The sequence below is a fragment of the Trichosurus vulpecula genome, chromosome 5, assembly GCF_011100635.1.
Source record: "Trichosurus vulpecula isolate mTriVul1 chromosome 5, mTriVul1.pri, whole genome shotgun sequence".
Lineage (NCBI taxonomy): Eukaryota > Metazoa > Chordata > Mammalia > Diprotodontia > Phalangeridae > Trichosurus > Trichosurus vulpecula.
In genome coordinates this window covers 277,008,768-277,035,272 of record NC_050577.1, presented here as the reverse complement: position 1 = coordinate 277,035,272, position 26,505 = coordinate 277,008,768, and the positions used below count along the sequence as shown (strand labels likewise).

The 26,505-nt window shown below is 44.2% G+C and overlaps 2 protein-coding genes across 2 annotated transcripts; one reads left to right on the top strand and one right to left on the bottom strand.

Moving 5' to 3' along the window:
• The first annotated feature begins 263 nt into the window (after nt 1-263).
• CCDC65 (coiled-coil domain containing 65) lies at nt 264-22,009 on the top strand. Its single transcript, XM_036761892.1, has 8 exons — nt 264-389; nt 3,155-3,322; nt 10,986-11,155; nt 15,849-15,987; nt 17,683-17,880; nt 21,027-21,245; nt 21,423-21,575; nt 21,677-22,009. Exons 1-8 carry the CDS (start codon nt 264-266, stop codon nt 21,974-21,976), a joined length of 1,473 nt encoding a protein of 490 aa, XP_036617787.1. The 3' UTR covers nt 21,977-22,009.
• Nucleotides 22,010-22,370: 361 nt separating this feature from the next.
• FKBP11 (FKBP prolyl isomerase 11) lies at nt 22,371-25,647 on the bottom strand. The gene is made up of 6 exons (XM_036761890.1): nt 25,418-25,647; nt 25,143-25,208; nt 24,690-24,777; nt 24,217-24,250; nt 23,741-23,811; nt 22,371-22,604 (listed from the first exon to the last, which is right to left on the bottom strand). Exons 1-6 carry the CDS (start codon nt 25,550-25,552, stop codon nt 22,387-22,389), a joined length of 612 nt encoding a protein of 203 aa, XP_036617785.1. The 5' UTR covers nt 25,553-25,647; the 3' UTR covers nt 22,371-22,386.
• Between the last annotated feature and the right edge of the window lie 858 nt (nt 25,648-26,505).

The window sequence follows — 26,505 nt, the reverse complement described above, 5'->3', positions numbered from 1 at the left end:
ACAGGGCCATTTCTCGCCCCGCCCATCCTTTCGTGAGACGCCATCTTGGCGAGCCTGACCGTTGCTAGGAGACAGAGACGCTGCCTGGAATCTCTGCCTCTGCGGGCTTGGGGTGCCCAGCATCCTCGCTAAGACCCAGACCAGCCTTCTCCGCCCTCACCCCCCGCCCCACGCTGGGATCCCAGCTGCTCCTATTTGGAGTGTCGCCCGTTGCCCCCTTCTTCTAGTCCTCTCGGGCGCCAGACCCGGCCGCAGCGGCAGCCATGCCGAGAAAGGGCAAAAGGGCCCCGAAGACCGAGGAGGAGAGGTTACTGATGCTTCAGCATAAGATGATGGCAGAGGAGGAGCAGCTCAGGAAGAAGGAAAGGCTCCTGAATCAGTTCTTGAAGGTAAAAAGGCCCGCCCGCTGACCCACCCCGGGAGCGCGGGGCTTTGGCCAGGTGCTGCCTTCCCTACTAGAGCCGGTTCCACGCACCTGCCCCCCCGTCGCGGGTACCTGAGTTACACTGTGTGGTTAGTCCTGACGCTGGGAAGCGTTCGGATGCAACTGAATTTGGAGTCGAGAAGCCTGGCTTTGCTCTGTGCCTGAGTTACCCTCTTGTCCTTGGCGGCTTCAGTTATAAGACGGAGGTGCTGAACTAGTAGCTAGTTTAACTCTTGGGGAGAAGGGAGGGTTAAGTATGGGAATAACTTACCAATTGTTAATGCAGATCCCAGCCCCGCTACCAAAGGAGAGGGGTGTGGTACCAGAAGTCCAGAAGTCCATCTGATAAAAAGCCGAGGAATCCAGATAGTCTCTCACTGGAGATGCACTATTAACAGCGTCTGTTTAGGCGTTTGTCCCAGCCGAGTCTGACTCTTCGTGACCCCTTTTAGGGTTTTCTTGGCAAAGATACTGGAGTGGTTTGCTATTTCCTTCTCCAGTTCATTTTACAGATGAGAAGATTGAGGCAAACGGAGTTAAGTGACTAGCCCGGGGTCACACTGCTAGTAAGTGCCTGGGATCAGATTTGAGTTCAGGAAGATGAGTCTTCCGGATTCCAAGCCCAGTGCTCTATCCCCTTCTATCCTCCCGTAATTTTTCTAGCCCAGGGATGGGGGACCTGCTGCCTCGAGGAGGCCACATGTGACCCTCTAGGTCCTCAAGTAAAATCCTGTGTGAGGTTTGGATTCAGTCAAAGGGCAGGACTTGAGGAGTTAGAGGGCCATGTGTGGCCTCGAGGTGGCAGGTTCTCCACTCCTGCTCTAGCCTAAGCAAAACCATTCTAACTCCTTGCTTCTCTAAAAACAGAGGGCATCGAGTCTCTAAAGAAAGCTGTAAAGGTACCTGGAGATCATCTAGGTGAACATCCTTATTTCATATATAACTTATGGCCTAGCCACCCCCAGCCTCCAAACAATGGGTGCAAGGGCCAAGCCTAAAAGATCGGTATCTCTTTGGCTCCTTCCCCTCACCCAAAGTTTACTCCCAGAAAATCTCCAAATATGCACGTTATATTTCCACCCATGGACTAACGGGGGTCCCTAGCTCCCAGACTCTCAAAATGACATGGATAGTATAAAACAGCCTTTATTTCACTTCACAGAAACATGCAGAAGATGCAAAGGATTTCCAGTAACTCATGAACAAAAAACACATAAAGGGCTCCAAGTAGTTCCCCTTGGGAGCAACTGAGCTCAGGGTTACCATTGGTATAGTCTTTCCCCACAATCCTGCACAGTCTCTCAAAGACTTATAGTGCTTCCTCTATGGCTTGGATTCCCCCTGAAAAGCAAATTCATTTTGTGGCTGCTGAATGAACAATACCTTTTCTTTTGGACCTGCACTGCTCAAATAATTCACCATATAATATCAGGAAAGGCAGAATCCCCTGTCTTCTATACTAGAATTTAGGATTAAGAAAAATTGTTCATGAACTCCCCAATTATCAAATGAGATATTTGTGAAGCACTTGGCACACTGCCTGGCACATAGTAGGTCCTTAATAAATTCTTGTTCTCTTCCTTCTTTCCCCTCAGCCCCCCCCCCCCATCTCTCTTTTTCGACTCAGGATGATAAGGTTCAGGAACATTTTCTATGAACTCTGCTTTGGTTCGTATGCAGTACAGGTCTGCTTTTTTGCTATGTACTTTTCCCCCCTGCCACTTAATAGTATTTTATTTTTTCCAATTACATGTAAAGATAGTTTTCAATATTCATTTTTATAAGATTTTGAGTTCCCATTTTTTTTCTCCCTCCTTCCATCTCCTCTCCCTTCCCCAAGATGGCCAGCAATCTGATATATTGCCTTGTGCTTCTGCAATAATTCTATCATTGTCTCAGCTGCTACCATCTCTTGGGTTGGGAAAAGTCAGAAACACTTCTCTCCTGCTGAGTGGATTTGAAAGCAGTGGGTGAACTCATGCAAAAAAGATGAGTGTGTCTGATATTTCTTATAGGCCAGAAGAGAGCTGGCAGCTGTGTGGGTAAAGTGCCTCTTCCTCAGAGTCCTAGCTAACCAGATCATCTTAGAAATAGCCCTAGTCACTGGAAACCAATTAGGATACAACCAGCGTTCTCTGGCACTACTGAACACGGCCACCTTCTCCATGGGAAGATGTTCAATAGATACTCATGACGTGATGATCAGATCCCAATCAATCCAGATTACAGTTAGATCTCATTTTTCACCTGGATGCACTACTTTGGAAATTCTCTGAATTCTCCACCATGCCACCATGTCAGATACCTTCCCCCACCCCACCATCATCCTTTTCAGCTTGCTTTTGTGTTTTGCCTTTCCTTCATTAGATTGTAAGCTTCTTGAGGGCAGGGATTTTTTTTTGTATTTGTGTCCCCAGCTTAGTATAGTGCCCAGCACAGAGTAAGCGCTTAATAAATGTTTGTTGACTGTTGACAACTAGATTAAGGAAACTGAGACCTAGAGAGCTGAAGTGTCTTACTCAAAAGCCACAGGTCATTGAAGCTTCAGGCTTCCCCTTTGTTCTCCAGCTTAAACTGTTATCAAGCAGGCCCCCCTCCACAGAAGTATTTCAGTGATGAACAAGAACCATAGCAAGTAGGTATAATGCCAAGTCAGAGTTTTGTGTTTTTCTACCTGTGACCCAGTGGGACATGCCTACATTGGATCCTGTCTTTGTTTCCCTCTCACAGGACAAGCTGGCTAAGGAGGAGCGCAATAGTTCCTTGAACCTTAATAAAATCAACACACAGTGGAGAACCATCCTGAGGGAAGTCAAGGCCAAAGAGCTTCGGAAAGATATCGAGATCCTTAGCCAAACATTTGAAAGGGTGGTGGATTGCAAAGATAGTGTGATCAAAGTAAGCTCTGTTTCTGAGTGTATTATAGTCTCCATTTTTTTTATCTTTTGTTTTATTGGGGAAACTAGTTTTCTTCATCTCATTCAGGCTAGAAGTTCATCCTCCAATCATGGTCTAATTCTGGTATTGATTGGGGTGGAAAGTTTTGAGGTGGAAGGTAGGGATGGGCTAGGTTATAAAAGGCTTTAAAAACCAAATAGGGGATTTATATTTGATATAAAAATATTCTATGTTATGCATATAATATGTAAAATATATTATAAAATATAAACATTATATATATATATATGGAGGTAATAGGGAGCCATTGGAATTTATGGAGTAGGGGTGGGGTTGTGGTAATATGGCCAGACTTGTGATTTAAGAAAATCATTTTGGCAGTTAAGTGGAGGATATATTGAATTGGGGAAAGACTTGATGCAGGGAGACCAACCAGAAGGGTATTACAGTAATCTATGTTGAAGATGTAATAAGAACCCTTGTAGAAGGGTGGTAGAGAGAAGGAGAAATAAATGAGAGATGTTATAGAGTTAAAAAGATAAGAATCAGCAACAGATTGAATATATGGGGTGAGTGTAAGAAGTTAGGTATGATACAGAAGTTGTGAGCCTCAGTGACTGTAAGGATGGTAGTGCCTTTGACAGGAATAGAAAAGTTGGGGAAATGGGGAAGGTTGGGGGAAAGATGATAAGTTATATTTTAGACATGCTTAGTTTGAGATATTCATTGGACTTCTTATTTGAGATATCTAAAAGGCAATTGTTGATATGGGACTAGAACTCAGGAGAAAGATGAGAGCTAGATATATGGATCTTGGAATCTTCTTCATAAACAAGATAGTTGAACCTGTCAGAGCTTATGACATCACCAAGTGAGATATTATAGAGGGAAAAAGAGAAGAGGGACTAGGATGAAACCTTAAACCCACAGTTAGTAGGACTGGCCTAGATGAAGAACCATCAAAAGAGGCTAAGAAGGAGCCATCATATACGTATGAGAAGAACTAGGAGAAAAGAGTGTCATGAAAACCTGGAGATGAGACTAACTAGAAGGAGAGGATGATCAACAGCATTAACACTTGAAGAGAAATCAAGAAGGATGAGTATTTAGAAAAGACCATTGGATCTGGCAATTAAGAGATCATTGGTAACTTTGGAGAGAGCAGTTTCTTTTGAATGATGAGGTCAGAAGCCAGATTGCAGAATGTTTAGAAAATAAGTGAAAGGAGAGGAAGTGAATGTTCCCTAGTGTAGACAGCTTTCTCAAGGTGTTTGGTTGAGAAGGGGAGGTGAGAGACGGAACAATAGCTAGTAATGACCAAACAAGAGATAGAGAACATGATGAAATGCAAAATGGATAATTTTGATTACATTAAATTGAAAAGGTTTTGCACAAACAAAGCCAATGCAACCAAGATTAGGAGGGAAGCAGAAAACTGGGAAAGAATTTTTACAAGCGGTATCTCTGATAAAGGTCTCATTTCTAAAATATATAGAGAACTGAGTCAAATTTATAGGAATATAAGTCATTCCCCATTTAATAAATGGTCAAAGGATATGAACAAGCAGTTTTCAGGTGAAGAAATTAAAGCTATCTATAGTCATATAAAATGCTCTAAATTGCTATTGATTACAGAAATGCAAATCAAAACAACTCTTAGGCACCACAACGTGTTGGTAATCATAATGGGCTCCTTAGCACTTAGTTCAACAAGTGCCCTTGAAGAGTTTGGCCTTTGTTTCCTTTGATTAATTCAGTGTCTTTGATTGAGTCTCACTAGGTGCTAAGCCCCAAGCCCAAACCCCTATTAGGTGTAAAACCTTAGTGGGTGTGGATTGGCAACTAAGGTGGGGCCCAAGGTGGGGCTAACTCCAGGGAGGGCATAGTTTACATGTCTGGGAGAGCAGAGGCTTTTAGACCACTGTGGGTTTAAGTCCCCCTCTCTGTGACAATTCTAGGTCACGTGGGTGAGTCGCATGTGTGACTCACCCCTGACCTGAAAAAGATATAAAAACCAGGGGTTGGCTGTTTGTTCTTTGGAGCTCTTTGCTGCAGCAGTGGTGGCATGTGACTCTGGGCCAGCCCTTGTTCTGAGCTCCCAGGCTGAACCTAGATCTTGGTAACTATGAATTGTATTGGGTCTGTCTGTTGATATTTGTAATTTGTTTGTATTTTGTTCTGAAGTTCAGGATGCTGGTTTTTTCCCCTGAACTAAGTGAATGTTGTCTGTATGCCGGATTAAAGTAAACTTGTCAACCCCTTCACCTTGCTTTCCTTAGTTAAGCAGATCAAAAGAACCTGTGCTGTTGGCAGCTTTCCAGGTGCTGGCTGTGGGTGGATCTTATACCCCCACCGAAGCCGCTAGCTGGATTGTTGAAATACACATTATATCTATCAGATTGGCTAATGTGACAAAACAGGAAAATAATAAATGCTGGAGAAGATGTGGGATAATCGGAATACTAATGCATTTTTGGTGGAGTTGTAAACTGATCTAGCCATTCTGGAGAGCAATTTGGAACTATATCCAAAGGGGCACAAAAATGTGCATACCCTTTGACCCAGCAATACCACGTCTAGGGCTGTATCCCAAAGAGATCATAAAAATGGGAAAAGGATCTACATGTACAAAAATATTTATAGCAGCTCTTTTTGTGGTAGCCAAGAATTGAAAATTGAGGGGATGCCCATCAATTGAGGAATGGCTGAACAAGTCATGGTATATGAATGTAATGGAATACTATGTGCTATAAGAAATGATGAGCAGGAACACTTCAGAAAAACCTGGAAGGACTTATATGAACTAATGCTGAGTGAAGTGAGCAGAACCAAGAGAACGTTTTACATGGCAACAGCCACATTGTGCGATGACTGACTTTGACAGACTTAGCTCTTCCCAGTAATGCAAGGATCTAAGACAACTCCAAAAGACTCATGATGGAAAATGCTATCCACATCCAGAGAAAGAAATATGGAGTCTAAATGCAGATTGAAGCAGACTATTTGCTCTCTCTTTTTTTTCTTTCTTGTGGTTCCTCCCATTAGTTCTAATTCTTCTTTATAACACGAGTAACGTGAAAATATGTTTGATAAGAATGTATATGTAGAACCTATATCAGATTATACACTGTCTTGGGGAGGGGGATGGGAGGGAGGTGGAGAAAATTTGAAACTCAAAAGCTTATGGAAGTGAATGTTGAAAACTAAAAATTAATTAATTATTTTTAAAAAATTAGCTAGTGATATACTCATGTTTATAGCCAGCATGGAAGGAGCCAGTAGACTGGGGAAGGAAGAAGACTAAAGATAAGAGACAGTGGGGAAGATTGGCAGTAGGGTGGGGCAGTCAGGAATCTTCTGGAGAAGATGGGTGTGCATGGGATCAGAGATACATGTAGAGGATTTTACCTTGGCTAGGAAAAAGTTTCCCTCTTCCTGTGAGACATAATAGGGGAAATAATAGGGGAAGATGGCTGAATGATAGAAGATGAGGAGAGAAGAAGAGGGAGCTTTTAGCGAATGACCTCAGTTTTTTTGGTGAATTTGGTGAATTATGAATTGAAGTCTTCAGCCTAGAGGAAGAGGATGCCAGGAAGAAATCTGAGAATCAATGAAAAGATTTGGAATAGCTGTTGTGGTAAATGAGATAGCAATTAATTAGAGAGGCATAAAAGGATTGCCTTGTAGAAAATCTTAAGTGGGATGAGAGAATATTTGAGATTATTTAACATACATTTGTGATGGACCCAATCAGCAAGATTATGTGATTTTTCTTCAGCTCCATCCAGGAGCATATAAATAGGAGCAAAGGAAGGGGATTATGGGAGTAATCCAAGGCCGGGGTTTGGCAAATCATCATCAGTAATAGGTCAAGTGAGTATGGGATATGAGTGTGCAGAGTTGAACTGATACACTAAGAGGTAAAAGTTCAAAGAAAAAAATGCATAGCCTTTAGCTTCTTCCATGGCAGAAGTTAAACTCTAACAATTGTCACAAGATAAGTAACTTAGAAAGAATCAAGATGACTCAAACCCCCTCAATTAAATAGACCAAGGCAATCAAATCTAATCCCCCTGAAGTCCAACCAAGAAGCTCAGCCCAATGACAGCAGGTTCTGAGCAATGAGAGTTTTCATAAAAGAAATATTAGACTACTACCTGCCCCCAGGTTCTCATTCATTTCCTCTCCCAGAGCACAAGCCTTTCTCCTCCAGGCATTTGCTGTTTCAATCTAACATCATGGTAATATTTCATGTCTTAGGCTAACGTCAGGGTTGGTTATATTGCATGGCCTCTGAGGTCCCTTGTCATTATTAGGGATATATGAATGATCCTTTTTAAGGGATGTGTGAAAGATCCTTATAACATCCTACAGTCCTAAAGTTAAGGCAGTCATTGAGTAAGGTTCTGAATTGCTCAGCGAAGCTGCCAGGCATCTTTACACTTATGGAGTGGAACCCTCACTGGAAACTTTCAGAGAATCCCCATTCACACCAGGTCTACCAGGCAAAGAGATTACTTGGGGTCTGTATCATAATGTGTCAGTAGACTTTGTTAGATTTTTTCCTTGGATGCCACAAGGGTAAGAAAAGTTGGAAATCAATCAATCAATCAATAAACATTTTTGAGCACCTGATATTTTCCAGGTAGGCACTGTACTAGGTGCTAAGTATACAAATACAAAGAATGAAATAATCCCTGTATGCAGGTGAGTTGGATACAGGTATAAATATATGCAGAACAAATGCAGAGAGTAAATATGAATAAATGGGAAGTAGTCAAATATAAGGTAATTTGGGAGGGAGAACACTAGGAGCTGGGGGATCAGGAAAGGCATGATGTAGGAAGATGATGTCTTGAAGGAAAAAGTGATCTGGATTTTTGATCTCCCCTGAAATTGCTCTTTCCAAATTTACCAGTGATCCCTTAATTGCTAAATCTGATGGCCTCTTCTCTATACTAGTCCTTCTTGACCTACCTATTACAATGACACTTCTGACCACCCTCTCCTCCTGAATATTCCCTCCTCTCTAGGTTTTCATGACACTACTCTCTCATAGTTTGCCTTTTACCTGTTTTGTTACTCCTTGTTGCTAGCTTATTACCCACACCATATTCCCTAACTATGAGTGTTTTCCTATGTTCTATCTTAAGCCATCTTCTCTTTTCCCTCTATGCTTTCTCGGTAACCTCATCAATTTTTATGGGTTTGACTATCATATCTATGCAGTTGACATCTAAATCCATATATCCAGTCTCTTCCCCAAGCTTCAGTCCCATATCACCATTTGGATACTTCAAACTGGATGTCCTTGAACTCAACATGCCTATAATTTTTCCACTAAATTCTCCTCTCTTCCAAACTTCCCTATTTCTGTGGAAGGCACCACCATCCTTCTAGTCTCCAAGGTTTGTAATCTTGGCATTATTATGGACTCCTCCCTCACCCCATGGATCTGGTCAGTCGAAAGACCTTGCCATTTTGATTGTTACAATATCTCTCATACATATATACATACATATGTATATTGTGGAAAATATTATACTATTTTATATCATTTCTAATTTCAACTAGGCCCAGAGTCTGAATTAATGAGTAACTGGATGAAGATCCAGGACCTGGGCTTCTTTGTTCTCTCTAAAAGTTTGCTCAGGAAATACCCTTACCACTGTCAACAAGGCCAGATTAGACTGACCTAAGGACATTCTTACCTGTTAGCCATTAAGGGATGAGACCCTAACCCCAAGAGAGACTACCTCGATTAATATTAACTGACCTTTGTCAACATTCTTTCCATTAAGGAAAATCCTCTTCTTGTTATCATGGTTAAACATACATGGGGGTCATAAACGTGAGGTAATACAGGCTTGCTAGGTCTGCTAAAATAACGTATATAAGTTTTCTCATTGCTTTGTTCAGACAGTCAGAGCTTATGCTCTGACTCCTTGTACGTACAAGTAAGCTAGCTTAGCTATGCTGTAAGGGAAAAATAATAAACAACATGGATTTTTCTATCACCTAGCTCTGTTGTTTCCTTCAACCAAATTTTCAGGTTTAACAATATTTGTATGTGTATATATGTATATGTCTTTCTCTGTCTCTAACACGTTCAGAGGATCTAATATGGTCTCTAAGAGAGGGTGTATAGAGGATCTAGCACATTGGGAAATAGTCACAGGGGGTATGAGTATGATATAAATAATATAGATGATGCAGCAAAGGAAACTGAGAATAAGTGGATAGATGGTTAGGAGGAGAACCAGGACAGAATTAGCATCATGAAAATGCAGGAGGGAAGGGAGGTCAAAATTGTCAAATGCAAAAAACAGAAAGGTCAGGAAAACTGTGGACTAGGAAATGGCCATTAGATATGGCTATTAGATTGCTGGTAACTTTGGAGAGAGCAATTTGAGTTGAGTGATGATGAGACCTGGAGCCAGATTACAAAAGAGTGAGTAATGAAAAGAGGGCAGCTAGGTGGCCTGATGGATAGAGCTTCGGGCTAGTAGTCAGAAAGACCTGAGTTCAAATCTAGCCTCAGATATTTACTAGCTATGTGACCCTGGGCAAGTCACTTAACCCTGTTTGCCTCGGTTTCCTCATCTGTCAAATGAGCTGGAGAAGGAAATGGCAAACCGTTGACAAGACTCCCCCAGATGGGGTCATGAAAGAGCCCGACACGAGTGACCAACAACAACAACAAAATGAAAAGAGAGGAAATGGAATTAATGAGGGTAGGCAGCTTTTTTTTTATAGAGGTTTTGGCTGAGAAAGGGAGGTGAAATATAGGACAATAGATTGAGATAGGGTCTAGTGAAGTTTGGTTGTTTTTTTTTTTAGGATTGGGGAGGCTTAAGAATGAAGGCATTAGGGAATGATTGATATGGAAAGGTTGAAGCTTTGAAAGTGAAGAGGATGATCTGGTAGAAATTTGCTGGTGAAGCTTGGAGGGATGGGATCAAGGGCACCTATAAAGGGGCTGTTCTTGGCAAGTCCAAAAGAACTATCTCATTGTCAGAGACTAAAGAACAGGAGGAAAGAATAGGGAATGATGTCGAGGTGTTTTGAGATGAAGAAAAGGTGGGGGGGAAGAGGGAGCTGGTCTCAGTTTTCTCATAAAAAGGTAAATTCTTCAGCAGAGAGATGGGGGTGTGGAGAGTGTGGGAGACTTGAGAAAAGAGAAAGTCTGGGAATAGACAGTTACTTATTAAAGCGAAAGAGAGATCTGGTAACTGGCATAATTTTTTTTTTAATTCATGTTGCTCAGGGAGTGAAGAATGTGCCCTCAGGACACTAGTTGACTCCATGATACTCCTTGATTTTATTCTTGCTTTTCATTCAATTTGTAGAAGACCCAGCACTTCCAAAGCTCATATAAGGTGACAGAAAAAAAAAAAAACAAAAACAAAAACAAATATTGCTACTGTCATGCTACTTCCTGAATGAGCTCGTGGATGGTCCACAGTTTGTAGCTTCATTTTTATTCTTTCTCTTCTCTCCTTCCCTCTTTTCCTCCCCTCTTCTTTCTTCCCCTCCCATTCCTCCCTTTTCTCCTTTCCCTCTTACTCTCTCCCTCTTCTCCCTCCCTCCCTCCTGCAGGCCCCTCCCACCCCCAGGTACAAGAGAAGAGGTGCCAGGATGTAACTAGTTATTTCTTCCCCAGTCTTTAGCTAAGGACCTGACAGAAGCTGAAGACCAGTATGCATATGCCCTCCAGGGTCACTTGCACAATGTGGATGAGCTCATAGCGCTCCAGAGAAGCCGCCTGGCCTACCTGGAGGAGTGCTATAATGAAGAGCTGGAGGCTCTCACCAAAGAATTCGAGACTGAAAGGTAGAGGCCCAGGGCTGCATGGGAGTGGGGTGGGGAGGGTGAAGCTGGGGGCTGGAAGGGAGCAGGTAGAGAGGCAGGGCATGAAGGAGTAGAAAGATAGAGGAGCCCAGGCCAAGAGTGGCTGTGAACAAGTGGTGGGAGTTCGGGGGGGCCCCAGCATGATTCCAAGAAGTTTCTGGGCCAGACCAAATCAGGAGGCTCTGCTGAACTAATTAAAGATGTTGCTGGCATCCCTTCTGGCTTCTTTTCACTTTGGGGCTTCATTCAACACAAGATTGTTTGTGTGCAAGGCGCCATGTCAGGCTTTGGGGATACAAAGAGACAAAATGATACAGTCCCTGTCTTCAAGAAGTTTACAGTCTAATTAAGACAGTAAGACAGGAGTGGAGAACCTGTGGCCACATGTGACCCTCTAGATCCTCAAGTGCAGCCTTTTGACTGGATCCAAACTTCATAGAACAAATCCCCTTAATAAAAAGATTTGTTCTGTAAAATTTGGACTCAGTCAAAAGGTTATACCCAAGGACCTAGAAGGCCACATGTGACCTTGAGGCCATAGTTTCCCCACCCCCGGGGTAAGACATGATGCTCTGAGTCCAAAACAAAGTGTATAAATGCAAAAGTCAAACTGAGAATCATGAGAGATTCAAGAAGGAAAGTATCACTTCCAGATGTGGGGATTAGGAAGACTTCAAGGAGGAGAGAGGAGGAAGGAAGGAAAGAAGCAAGCCTTTATTAAGCACCTACTATATACCAGGCACTTCACTAAGGGCTTTACAAATATTATTTCATTTGATCCTTAGGGCAACCCTGGAAGGTAGGTGCTATTATTATCCCCGGGGTCATGCAGCTAAGTATGTGCCTGAAGCTGCATTTGAACTTGGGTTTTGCACACTCCAGGAACAGCTCTTGCTGTCAAGGGATAGAACCTAAGGTATTTCTTACATTGAGGAAGAAGAGAAACCAGTGAAAGAGAATAAGGAGTAATCAGAGCTGAGAGGAGGACTAGTAGAGAGCAGGGCCACAGGAATCAGAGTTTCCAAACTTAGCTCTGCCTCCCCGATTTGTTACAAAATAATTGTGGGGTTCCCACTTTTCATAAAACAGTCTATGTGAATGATATTCTTAGCTTACATTTTATTCAAATAAAATTAAGAACTTATACAAGTTTCATGATAAATAAACATACAGTAAATATAACATAATACAATTTCTTTATTGATAATTCACTTATATTTTCCCATTTCTAACTTATGAAAATAGTAGCCAGAATAAGATTATTAATGTGATAAGTAGATTTGTTTTTTAGTGTAAAGTTTCCCAAAACCAGGCACCACAAAACTGAAAACACAAATGAAGAATGATTCAGTGCACATTCCAGCTGAATGTGGACACTTCGGTTGTGGAGCACCATAGTTAATGGCAGACTTCCCTGATGTGTTGGTCAGTTTTGCTGAACTGTGGCTTTTACTCTTTTGGTTCTCTGGAAGGGAAACTCCTTTTTATCGACAGCCAAAACATCAAATGCGTGTTTTAATGTCCTTTCATAAGTCTGTTAACTATTCTTGATAAGACCAGAATGTACCATATTTGTGGACAGGATAGGCATAAGGACTATCCTTAGGACTTCACTGATATGGGGGACTTTCAGGTGAAGAAACTCCCCTCTACCTGTGCAATTTATGCCTTAGAGATTAGTTTATGGTACTGGGAGGCTGTCACTTGCCCAGGGCAACTTAGCCAATATATGTCAGAGGCAAGACTTGAACTCAGGTCATGACTCTGGAGGAGAGAGTGAGGCTATGGACTTTGCTCAGCCCTGCCTTACTTAAATCCAATTCACTTGCAAGTCAAGACATCACCCTCCTGAGGTCATTGGTCTTCTTTGAGAACAAAGGATGAACAACTACCATCTATCCTCTATATCATGCTGCCATGTAAATTAGATTACAATAATACAAAAGGAAACAACACTAAAAGACAGATGAACTCTGATCTATAGCAATGACTCATCTCAGCCCTAAAAAGCAGGTGATGAAACACCTTTCTGCTCTTAGTAGAGGTGAAATAATACAGGGACAGAATGAAACATACCTTTTCTTTCCCCCATCCCTTTCCAATTAACAAGCAGCCATCCCACTGGGGGAAAAAAGACAAACAAACAAACCCTGAAACAAATATACATAGTCTAGCAAAAAAAAAAAATCCTTACATTGGCCATGTCCAATGTAAGGATTGGCCATGTCTCACTCTGCGTAGCTAGACTATCACCTCTCTGTCAGAAGGTGGGCAGCATTCTAAATCATCTGTCCTCTGTAATCATGGTTGTTCATTTACAAGTATTCTTGATATAGTATAAATCGTTTCTCTGGTTCTGCTTACTTCATTCTGCACCAGTACAAAGTGATGCTCCCCCTCTTTCCTCATTTGCATAGACCAGGGGTTCCCAAACTTATGTGGTCTACTGCCCCCTTAAAAAAAATTACTCAGCACCTCCTGGAAATCTACTCTCTTTAACCCTTTAAAACTGTTTTTTAAAATTTGCATCATTTCAAAAAATATAAAATTTTTTAAAAGATGACAAGTCTTAAGTTTAATAATTTATTGTAAATTTGTGTTTTTATCCCTGCATCAAAATTTTGATGATGCAATATTGCATCATGTAACCATATAGTATTGTATTATCAACAAGTCATTACACACATTTATTCCTACCAATGGATGCTGGACTTCTGGACAATGTGTGACAGGCTCACCTTTTCTCATAGGTTATTTTGGAGTTATTCTCCAGTTTTGCATATGTGTCTTGGGCATCAATGGCTTTATAACAGTTCTTTATATATATTTTTTGGTTTAGTCACTCTTCCAAGCAATCTGCTCTGGGCAACCCAGTATTACTGGCCTAGTCAAGAGCTCTGAGGGTTAAGTCTGTGACCTCAGATCATCTGGCAGACCCCTGACTTGCTGTCCAGAATTGGAAGTTATATCTACAATTTTGCTCTGGGAGATCCCTTGCTTGGGGTTCTGGATTCCAAATCCATAATTATGGCTCCTTCTGGGAGACCCCATGCTGCTGACCTGGGTTGGAGGCTGAGTCTGAGTTCAGAACCTTTGGGTGTTCCCATGCTGCTGGCCAAACTCAGGGATCTGGGTGCTGAGTCTGAGTTGTTGGTCCCCAGTGAGACTTTGAGCTGCTTGCCTAGAGCACAGAGGGAGGCCAAGTCCAAGATCAGCTCTGGGCCTCTTCACATTGCTGGCCTAGGTCTGGGCTCTGAATGTTGAGTCCATGATCCCAGCCCACACCTGTTCCAGTCACTTGCCCGTAGGTCTGTTCTGAGATCTCAGGCTGAAAAGACAACCTACCGAATTTTCTTCTTTAATTTTTCTGATAACTTTAGTGTACTATTCTTTGATCACCATCGGAGTAGTTGTGTGGGGAGATGAGCTGTACTGTTTTCTCCCACACTACTATCTTGGCTGGTCTTTTGTGACATATAGTTTTTGACTGGCAAATGTCACTGCCATTTGGTTTGGCTGGATTGTTTTTCCTTTTTACAAGGAACGATTCCAGGGTAGGGGGCAGCTTTGAGTGATATTTTAGGAAATGAATGTGGTGCAGTACAATTCAGTCCATTGATATGCCACAATTTGTTTAGCTGTCCCCCAGTCTGTAGGATTTTACTTTTTTTTCCCCCAAATCTTTGCAAGAACCACTTTCCATGAAGATTTTTAAAGAGGACCACATGAGGGTTGTAAACCCTCTGTCTCAAAATAACTTTTGCTCCTGATTTCCCAATTTCCCTGCCGGGCTTAAAACCTCAGTCACCCTTGATTCCTTCAACAAAATTCACATTTAGTAAGTCACCAAGACTTCTTCATTCTTCCTTTGCACAGCTCTCCACCTAATCCTTCCTTTTCCCAAGCACGATCCCAGCTCATCCCATGCCTAGACTATTGCCATGGCCTCTTGGTCTCTCTGTCTACAGCCTCTTCTGTTTCTAAGCCATGCTGCTTGTGGTCACTAGACTAATGTTCTGAAGGCAACACTTGGATTGTACTCCTTCCCTCTTCAAAGACCTGCAGCAGTGCCTTGATGCTTACTGAGCAAAGTCCACACTAAGCCAGCTATTCAAGGTCATTTGCAATCTAGCCCGTTTACATTTCCAACCTTATCTCCCAGAACTTCCTTATAAGAACCTTGTGTTCTAGTCATTCTTAATTATTTACCACTTTGTTCTTGTTTCTCCCTTTGCCTGAAATGACTTTCCTCTCCCCACTTCTAGGTCTAAACCCAGGTCTATCCCGCAAAGCCCAGTTAAAATGCCAGCTCTCCCTTAATCTGGCCCATGCCCCAGCCAGAAATGATTACTCCTGCCTCTGCACTACAGAACTGAATCTGTGCCCCCTCTGGAGCACCTACTCATACTGTCTCCTATTGTAATTAGACTGTTAACTCTTTGAGGTCAGACCATCTTGGGTATCTTTCTATTCCCTTGTAGCATCTAGCATAGTGATTTTCATTTTGTAGGCAATCATCTCGTTAGTTTGAATGAATAATGCAGTGTATGTATGGGCAGGGAGGGGGATTAAATAACCCCTTGGACAATTTCTCTGGACTCCATTTCTGTCTAACTCAGTCTCCCTGTTGGAAATCTCTGCATCTGAGTCTTCCTGTTTTCTCTAAATTCCCCAGGAAGATGATCGTTGACCACCATGAGAAAGAGATGCGCTACCTCCAGGATGTTTACTTGGCCATGGAGCAGAACTTCATAGACACTGAATATGAAGCGAAGCTGGAGTTCCAAAGCATGTGGGATGACCTCAAAAATAAGGTATGGTGGGAAGGCAAGTGGGAAGAAATCAGGAGAGCAGCTTACCCAAGACAACTGGAGATGCAAGAAATCCCTTCTTTTGTCCCAGACTGTGTATTATGAAGGCAGAGTTTATAATTTCAAAAAGAATCATATATATGTCTGAAAGGTTCGGAACCGCCGGATATAAGGAATTCTCAAAGTAGGAGGCAGAAGAATCAAAGCATATATTTAGGCTCCACAGTAACCAACCCACAAACCAGCATCCCCATTTTGATATTTTGATCAAAAGCTTCCAGGCCCAATAAGTCCACTGCACAAGAGTAACCAGGAGGCCACAGAGAAGCATGATGGTATAAAGCAAAATCATATACATGCTTCCCCTCTATGGTAAAAAGATTACCCACTGGCCTCAAGTCCTTGTTTAGCACTCCTCAATCCACACGTAGGTCAGCTCTGCTACTGGCAGCTCCTGCTTCAGCTTCCGCTGTAGCTGTAGCTGTCTCTGGCTCCAACGGAAGCTGTTTTTAACCATCCAGCTAGCAGCTTCTGCGGGGGTGTAAGGTACGCGGGGAAAGCACAGGTTCTTTTGATCTGCTTAATCAAGGGAAGCAAGGTGAAGGGGCCAACAAGCTTACTTTAATCCAGCATTCAGTCAGTTCAGGGGAAAACACCAGCACCCCGAACTTTATAACATTCATTTAGTTCAGGGGAAAAAGCCAAACTATTCAAGGGCACTTGTTGACTAAGTGCTAAGGAGCCCATTTTTGGTTACCAACACAGACTGTTAAGAAATACTTCAAGTATCCACAGAGCTATTATCATTTCTGCTGCTGCTCCTAAATGTAACCCCGCTATGAGGCATTGGCATCTACTGAACTATCCAGAAAATTAGATGAAAGGGGAAGCTCAAAGTCTTTATTCTCACAATGGGGTGACAAATGGGAGGAGTCAACCACAACTATTTGTTGAGTGTCTACTATGTGCTAGGCACTGTGCTAAGCATGGGGGATACAAAGAAAGGCCAACCCTTCCCTGACCCCCGCCACCAAACCTCCCTCCCCACCCAGTCCCTGCACTCAAGAAGTTCAGACAGTATATCTCCAACTGTGTACAAAGAAGCTAAGCAGAGGATAAACTGGAGGTAATCGAAGAAGGAAGGCACTAGAATGAAGGGAGATCGGGAAAGGCTTCTTGCAGAATTTTAGCTGGGACCTGAAGGAAATCAGGGAAGCCAGGAAGTGGAGATGAGGATGACAATAAAGGAAATCACATTAGTAGAATTTTAGAACTGGAAGGGATAGATAATTAGAAATCATTTTCTTGAGACTCTTTTACAGATGAGGAAACCAAGGCCCAGGAAAATTATTTACCCAGGGTCACACAGCAAATGACAGTCAGAAGTAGAACCCAGGTCTGCTTGACTTGTAGTCGAGCATGCTTTCTTTTATACCATTGTAACCAATGCTAATAAAGGAAAGCGGAGGTGGCTGGGCAGAGTAAAACGCCAGCTTTCAGTTCTGCCTCTGACACTAGCTTCATGGCTTAACCTCCTAGGCCTCCGTTTTCTCATCTTCAAAATGGGACAACTTAAGATGAGGCTCAAGTGGGACGACGTTCCACCATTATACTGTATTATAAGTGTCCGATATTAGGGAAGAGAGGGGGCATTAACAGTTTGTATAAAGTGCTGCTTATTTCTGAGCCATTTTCTAGAACCTGGAGGAGAAGCACTTTCTACGGATGCAGTTAGAAAGCACGGTGGAAGATCTGTGGAGAAGGTTCCAGGAGGCGCTGAAGAACTACACAGATGCCACAGAAGATAGGAAGCTTGCCTTTGAGACCTTGAAGACAAAGGACCAGAAGAGCTCCAAAGAGATAGAGACGCAGATGAAAAAACTGCAGAAAATCCAGGTGGGCAGCATTAGCCAGAAATTGCCAGTCTGTATGTGTGACTCCTCTTGTTCCTACCACAGACTTTGAAAGTTGTAAGGGACCTCAGTGGCCAGCCAGTCCAAACCATATGTAAAGGACTCTCCACTATAACATAGCCAACAAATGGTTGCCCAGCCTCTGCTTGGAGACTTCCAAGGAGGGGGAGCCTACCATCTCTGAAGGCTGCCTATTCCACTTTGGGGTTAGTTCTATGGTTAGGAACTTTTTCTTGATATCAAGCCTTAATTGACCTCTTTGCAACTTCTATCCAAAAAAACCCCACAGCTGTCATATACCTTGGGTCTTCTTTTCTCCAGGTTGAACACTTGGCATAAGTTCAAGGCTCTCACTCTCCTGGTTACCCTCCTCTGGACATTCTCTAGTTTATCAATGTTCTTCTTAAACCAAGGTGCCCAGAACTGAAACCACTACTCTAAATGAGGCCTTGACAGAGTATAGCGGGTTTATCACCACTTTTCCTGGAAGCTATGCCCCTCCTAATGCAGCCCAAGATTGCATTAGCTTTTTCCATAGCCACATCATGCTGTTGACTCCAAATGAGCTTGTAGTCAGATCCTTTTTTAGAATAACTGCAAGATAGCCCCATCTTAGATGGATAAGGTTCATTTTTTTGTGCTCAGGTACAAAACTTTATATTTCTCCCTATTGAATTTTAGCTTAATAGATTCAGCCCAGAATTCTAGCCCATTGGTTCTTAACTTTGTATCATGGGTCCCCTTGGTAGTCTGGTGAAGTCTATGCACCCCTCTTCAGAATAATGTTTGTTTCCTACTTTTATAATGAAAGAAATGCTAAATTTCAGTTAGTGGTTAGTGAAAATAAACATGTTATTTTCCCCTATCCAAGTTAACAGATGCCCTGAAATCTACCTTTACCTTAGGGATTCACAGATTATAATTTAAGAACTTCTGCTTGGGCCTGTCAAGATTTTTTTTGATCAATCATCTGTCATCCATTATATTAACTTTTCCTTCCAGCTTTGTGGCATCTGAAAATTTGATGAGCGTATCATACAATGCCTTTATCTGAATCATTGGCAAAAATATTAAAAAGCACCTGGCCAAGTACAGATCCCTGGGGCACTCCACTGGAGACCTCCTGACATCCCGACCTTGAACTACTAATACTACTCTTAGAGTCTGGCCATCCAACTAGTTGTGAGTCCATCTGATTGTGTGATCTTTCAGTCCATATCTCTCTATCCTCCCAACAATAGCAGAGTGAGATTCTTTATCAAAAACTTGGGTGAAATCTAGGTAAGAGTATATCCACATCATTCTCCTCCTTTATTAGTGTAGAACTCCTGTCAAAAAAAGGAAATGAAGCTAATCTGGTATGGCTTGTTTCTGATGAGGTCATGCTTGCTCTTTAGAAACATGGTGTCCCTTTTTGGGTAGTCACCAATTATCTCTTTAAATGATCCTTTCAAGAATTTTGAGTCAAGTTCACTGGCTTGTAGTCTGTAGACTTGCAAGGTTTCCGTTGTCATCCTGTGGTTCCTCTTCCATTTTCTATAATCTTTCAAGTACCAATCAATCTCAACTGTTGGGTCTTTTGGGACTGTTTTGGGTATAGTTCATCAGAGTCACCAAGGGCAGTAAGTATTCTCTTAATGTTTTCTGATGTACCTTGGTTATCAGCTCAATATTAGTCTTTCTTGATCTATCATTTCCAGCACAAAAGTCCAATCTCCTTCGCAGAGAAACACAAACAAGATAATAATTAGGCAGCTTTGCTTTCTCTTTTGCCAGTTATCATGGTCCTATTCACCCCCTTTTCAATCTTTTTTGGCCAGCATAATTTTAAAAAGCCCTTTTTGTTGTCCTTGGGTTCCCTCAACAGCCACAGCGCATCCTGAGCTTTAGCATTTTTGGCACTATTTTTCAGGACCATGCCACACTCTTACATTCATCTCCTGTTACCTGGCCTTGCTTCCTTCTTCTGGTCATTTCTTTTTTCAATCGAAGTTAGTTGGTGAATTCCCAGTGCATCTGTATTGGACTCTCCAGACAAATCCCAAATTTGCTGCTCACTGAAATTTGCATCTTCAGAATTTCCTTCTCGAGTGTCTCCCATCCCTCCTGACTTCAGGCTGACTGACCCTGAAGCATTTTGGTCCATGGGATTCCACATATCTTTCCTCTGAACCCACTGAAATCTGTCTGCTCCAAATCCAGGACACATGTCAGACCGTACCCAGTTTTCCTCTCCTTTATCATAAACTCTAAGATGGAATAGTCACTTCCCCTTGAGGTTCCTATCATTTCCGCTTCAGCAACTAGCTCCTCTCTGTTAGAATCAGATCCAAAATAGTTTCTCCCCCTCCCGGCCCCGGCAGATTCCTCCACCTAATGGAGAATGAAAGTATCACTGAGGCAACTCAAGAAGTTATCAGATGCTCTGCTTTTGATGGAGAGCTCTGGCAGATGTCTGGGTCACTAAAGGTCCCTGTCATGACTGTATCTTGCACCATGCCAGGTTTGTGGTCTGTTTCCCAAACTTGCCACTGCTTCTTTCAGTCCAGGTGGATGATAGTATACTGCAATGATGAAATCACTTCTTTCTCCCTCCTTTGACCTTCATCCAAATACTCTGACATAATTCCTCCCCTGGTGTATTTCATCACAAAGATACCTTCTTTAAAAAGCAATGCTGTCCCACTACCCTTTTTAATCTACTCTTTTTCTTTGGAATAAGGCATACCAGTCATGGTTATGAGGCAGCTAGGTGGCTCAGTGGAGAAAGCACTGGGCCTGGAGACGGTAAAACCTGAGTTTAAATCTGGGCAAGTTTTGCCTTAATTCACTGGAGAAGGAAATGGCAAAGCACTCCAGTATCTTTGCCAAGAAAACCCCATGGATAGTATAGTCTATGGTTCATGAAGAGTCAGACACGACTGAATAACTGAACAACCACCAGTCATGCGTTTCATGAGACTCCTAGTATTGGTTCTCATTTCAGTCACCAGACTTGTGACTGGGTATTATTCTCCAAGGCCTGGAGGTTAGGATCTATCTCTCTTCTAGCCTGTTTTTCTTAAGCTACAAAATTAAGGATGAGATAGGGTTTCTAGCTCTGAGATTTCAATCCACTCTGTTAACCAGGACTCCATTGCTCTCCTGCGGAGTAAAATCTTGGTGCACACCCGTGAGAATGAGGAACAAAACCAACATATTCGTGTAGACAAAGACCTGGTCCACAGACAACTTCAAAAACTCAAACAACAAATGAATGTAGCCCGGGCAGAGGCTCGGCGCAACCTGGCCAAATTGACGTGGGAGAGCAACATTACCCTTAGGGCCCTGAAAAAAATTGTTGAGAAGGTAAGAACAGAATGGAACTACCTAACCCTTTCCATGCCCCGCCCCCCCCACCCCATTTTGCCTTTCCCATTCTTTCCTCTCTCAACATTTTGGCCCTCTACCCTATATTTGCGATCATCAAAAAGGTTTCCCTAGTCCCCTTTCTTAATGCATAGCCTCCCTCCCTCCATTCTGCAGGGAGATCTCATCCTCAGACTTGCTGAAATATGTAGGAAGTTTGAGACAGAGGAAGAGAAAGTCCTGCCCTTCTATTCCTCAATGCTGACACCAGAGGAATTGCAGGAAGTGGAGCAGAATGATCATGAGGAACCCACGATAGAATTTGCTAAGGTGAGATATCAGGAGAGTGCCAGTAGGGAAAGAAAGGTCAAGGGGATTCTGGTCAGTGGTCCCAGCGTTCATTTTGCCTTTTTCCCCCCCTAAACTCCCAGTTGATAGAGAACTACACAGGCTTGGAGAATTTCTGGAAAAGGTATAACAAGGTAAAGCTGGAACAATTAAGCCTACAGCGAAGACGAGCCCAACTGCTGGAAACCAATGAGAAGCTGAGGCATATGCTCAAGCAGTACCTGGATGGCATCTCAGTGAGTGATGAAGTGCTAAGCCAGCTCAACCCACTTTTAATCATCAACCAACGCAGCAATATCCCCTTGCCCCATATAGACACCTCACAAAAGCCACCCATCTATAACGTCATCGAGGCCGCCCACGTGGCATCCCGTACACTGTGACACCCCTGTCAATGATGTCCTTAGGAAACCAGACTCTCCCTAACCCCCAAATACATTCCCTTAGTCAATAGAAACTTGATATTAAAGTTTTCCATTAAGTTCTTGGGTACGTCATAGCTTTGGGTTTCTTGTGAAGACACCTATCATGGCATTATGGTAGAACCTTGACCTCAGTCCATAACCTGGCCCCCAAGCAATGTAGGGTCCCAGGTAGCCAGTAGATGGCCTCCACTTTTTGGACCTAGGGAAAAGCCAAGGTTGAGTTTGGGATGAAAGATGGGAAAATATGAGTATGTCATAGCGGAAGAAGTTTCCACATCCCTCCTGCTACCCAAGGTCTAACTCTATCCACTCTCATCCCACTGACAAAAGCAGCCCAGAAGGAAGAGGCGAATAAAAGGGAAGAGGTTTTATTTTTTTTTGCTTTTGTTTTTCTTCTCCTCTCTGAGTTTCTTCTTAGAGATCTTGGGGCTGCTGGCCTTGCTGTACAGGTAGTAGCCAATGAGACCCAGGAGGGCTGGTACCAGACACATGCCCAGAAGAGGAAAGAGAGTTTTCACCAGCTTTTGCCAGTAGTTGGCTCGTACCAAGGCGATCAATTCCACCTCAAACTGCAGCACTGCATCCCCTAGGGAGGCAGACAGAGTTTTAGTGTCACTAGACATATGACCAGTGAATCAGAACCTGAAATGAAGACTGGGCCGCAGAGAAACCAAGCAAGTGAGGTTAGGAAAACCTTAAAACTTGTTTTCTTCATCCCTAATTCTAGAGCTGAAGGAATGACACGCTACAAGCAGAAAATGGTGGTAACACGTTAAAGGGGCCTGTTCTGAACCACCTCTAAGCCTAGCTTAGAGCAAGGAATTCTCTCAGTACTCTCAAATCTCTTTGCAAATCTAAAAACAATAGGGAATTATGTGTTAGGATCCTCTCTATTCCTCCCTCTCCAAGTACAGCCAAATGGGCAGAATCTTTGCAACAACTGAAAGCAAGTGGAGATAGAAGTGATTTAAATCCCAACCACTGAGCATGCCCAATATGAACGTTTCAATTTCTGTAGGCTCTTCCTAGGAATTTCAGCATATTTCAGTAGAAGAGGAAATGGCTAAAGAAGGATGAGGAGGGAGAAGAACAGAAAAAGCAGTCAAGCGAGCAGGGAAAGAGGAACAAGAGAGTGGGTTTGGGAGAAGGGGAGCAGCGATAGACAGGAGCGAACTGTGGATGAAAGGGTTTCACCCCAGGCCTAGAACCCTTTCCTTGAACCTTTCCCTACTCCGGCTTGGCAAGAGGATAGGAACAGTGGCCCCAAGACATTCTAGAATATTGTAGCTGATAGAGCAGATGTTATGGTCAGAAGCTGTACAAAATGATACATGCTAAACATTAGCAACGGTTTGCTGAGTTTTAAAAATGGTGGCAGTAGCTCCTCACAGTGGGCTTTTTTTTTTAAAACCTGCTTGGATGTGATAATTTTTTAACCCTTTTCCTGAGATTGTTTGGGAGAGAAAAATCACAGACGGGAAAAGTACAATGGGAAAGGTTTGGGTCATAAGAGAACATGGGCAGGCAGGCCCTTGAGGCTCAGAGAGGCCAAGACTGGCCCTAGCAACCTTGACAGTCCCAAACAGACAAGCTAACAGAAGACGTGCAAACTAGAGACCCAAAGCATCACCCCCTCCCAAAGAACCAACCAACCCCCTTTCAAGATGCAACCTAACCCAGCACTCAGGAACTCAGAATTTGGAGGAATCCTGGTGTGTTTACCTGGGATAGATGGGGGGAATCCGCGTTTTCCATAGGCCAAGTGAGGGGGAATGATTGCCCTTCGCTTCTCTCTACAGGAGGGAACACAAGTCAAAGCCAGTAGGCAGGAAGGCCTCAAGTCCTGGGGCATTCCCAAAGCCATCCTGATAAGTTATGCTCTACATCCACAGATGTACATCCCAAATGAGCTCCATCTCTTTGACCCAGGTACCACAGAGTGAACAGTAAAAAGCCCAAGCTCTCCAAAATTTCTCTTAACAAAACAGCCAGGGAGAAGGGAAGAAATATGGGCAATAGGCCCCCTATAGGATGTCTGAGTCATGGCCCCTGGCCAAAGTTTATCCACAGTTTTTTTAATTCCCACCTCCCTAGTTGGTTTATTTCCTACCTCAGATTGAAATGGCTTTCTGCATTTGAGGTTTCAGTAATAGAAAAAAGCAATGTTCCCAGGACCACCCCAACCCAACAATACTCACCCCACACACATGTCCAGTAGGCTCTGCTCCAGGCCTTAGCAACGGCAGGAAAACAACCAGGGAAAAGATACAACTGAATGGATATGTAAGTGGAGTCCTCTTCCCTCAAAGCATAAAAAACCTTGATCCCCCTCCCTACCCTTTCAGTTCTGTAACTTGGGATTTAGGGATAGGAGAGAAGGGATGGCCATTCAATTACAGCCCCTTGGGTTTAAGCATATACCCTAGAATCACAAAGTGCTTTTGTCCTCAATTCACCCCCACAACAAATCTGTTCAGGTAAGTCCGGGACAAGCAGGCCCAAGAACCAGGTTCCAAAAGCAGTGTGAGCGGGGTGGGGAACCACAAGGCTTCTGTGCTTTGTTCCTTGCCTTCACTGCCTCTGGAGGGCCCACGTGAGATGCCAAGCCGGGGTATCTGACTAAAACAGGACTAGACACAATCTTCGGGTAACAACTCTAGATCGGGGATACCTGGGATGACCTGCTTTTGGCCAAGCTCTATAACCAAGGGGTCCCTGCTCAGGGAGGTGTCAACTATCCGTCCATCTTCCAGGCTGCCCTGAGGGAGAAAACATCATCAGCTACTTTCCCCTGAGACTGAAGGCCCCCTCCCCCATCCCTGCCCTACTCCAAGCCTCAGGGAAGCCACACCTGACCCCACTGGGAGGCAGCCTTGGGCTTATTGTGCTCAGGCCCAGGGAGGGAAGGCAGGAGGGGGGTCCCAAACAAGGTTCCACCCTATTCACAGGAGTCCTAGGTGCCACAAGGAACCCCAAGGGCCCCTCCCCCGCCACGTGCTCCGGGAGCGGGGCTGGGGCGTGGGGCAGGGGCAGTTCCCACTCCCGTACCCCCTCGCCACGTGTCCCAGCCAAAGCTGACGTGTTTCTGTGGGGCCCCACCCCCAAACCCAGACTGGCTCCTCACCGTATAGTGAATGTGCAGTGTATCACCGAAGGCAGCGGGCTCACTGCAGGCCTCGGGGGGCTCTACCTGCGACAGAGCACGGAAGGCAAGGCTTGGTGGGAGGGAGGAGGAAGAGGAAGGTGAAGCCCTGGGGGGCTCTCCCCGAGTTCCAGCCCGCCCTCCCTCTCCAGGGGATCCAGGGTACCCCAGCCCCTAACTCAGTGCCGAGCCATTCCCACCCCAGGAGGAGGAGTCCGGCGGTGCAGGGGCGGGGGTGCAGGGTGCCCTCCTCTCACCAGGGTCTCTAGTTGGAGGGTCCGGATGGAACTTTCAGTTTCATCACCGGGCTCAGCGAGGCTCCCTGTGCCTCCCAGCAGCAGCAGCAGCAGCAGCCTCAGCGGTGGCTGGAGCAGGAGGAGCTTGGGGGCCATGGCAGGACGTGGGGCGTGGGCACGCGTGGGCAATGGGTCGCACGGCCGGGGGCGCGGCAGCGAAGAACTGAGAGTCAGCCCCAGCCAGGCAGGACAGGATGGGGCGGAGCGGGCTCCTCCTCAGCCACCCCTCCCTGTGCCCGGACCCCGCCTCCCTACCAGTTAGGAGACGGCAATGGGGAGGTCCTTCCCCACTCCGGAAAAAAGAAAAGGAAAAAAAAACCCACCCCAAAACAGTAGCAGCCTCCTGCCCACGCCCAAGCCAGGTTTGTTGCCAGCGGGGGGGTCGCATGAAAAACTCCGCCTGCCCTCTGCACCAGCATCTCCCAGTTTCTGGACCATTTGTACCCCCTGTGTTTCCTGCTCCCTAGAGAACACACAGGGAAGCGTGGAGGTCAGTTTGCATTTACGATTGGGTTGAGTGGAAGCCCGACTCTTCCCACCTGGCTGGTACCCAGCAGCTGGCAGGGGACCTGAGGATATTCTGGGGCCAAACTGCAGGAGGAAATGGCTCCGGGGCATCTCCAAGTCTTCCTCCAGAGCCTTACCATCTTTTCCTCCTTCCTGTCATTACCATAGAATCACAGGATTTGAGAGTTGGAAGGGACCTTTGGTGACCATTTGGTCCAAAAGGAATCCTCATTATAAGACAAGTGGCCATCCCGCTGACGAGTGAAGACTTCTCGTGAGGAGACACCCATTGTGTACTGAGGCAGGCCATCCGCCTTTTGTACATGTACCATAAATTTGTCTCTGCAGTTTCAGTCCATTGCTTCTGGTTCTGCCCTCTGAGGTTGGAGGTCATTGTCCTTCCATGGGACAATCCTTCAAATACTTGAAGAGTTATCAGGTTGTCCCTGAGTCTTTTCTTCTCCAGGCTAAGCAGCCCCAGTTCCTTCAGCTGGTTGCCCTTCTCTGAATAGTCTACAGCTTATCTTTCTTAAATTGTGATG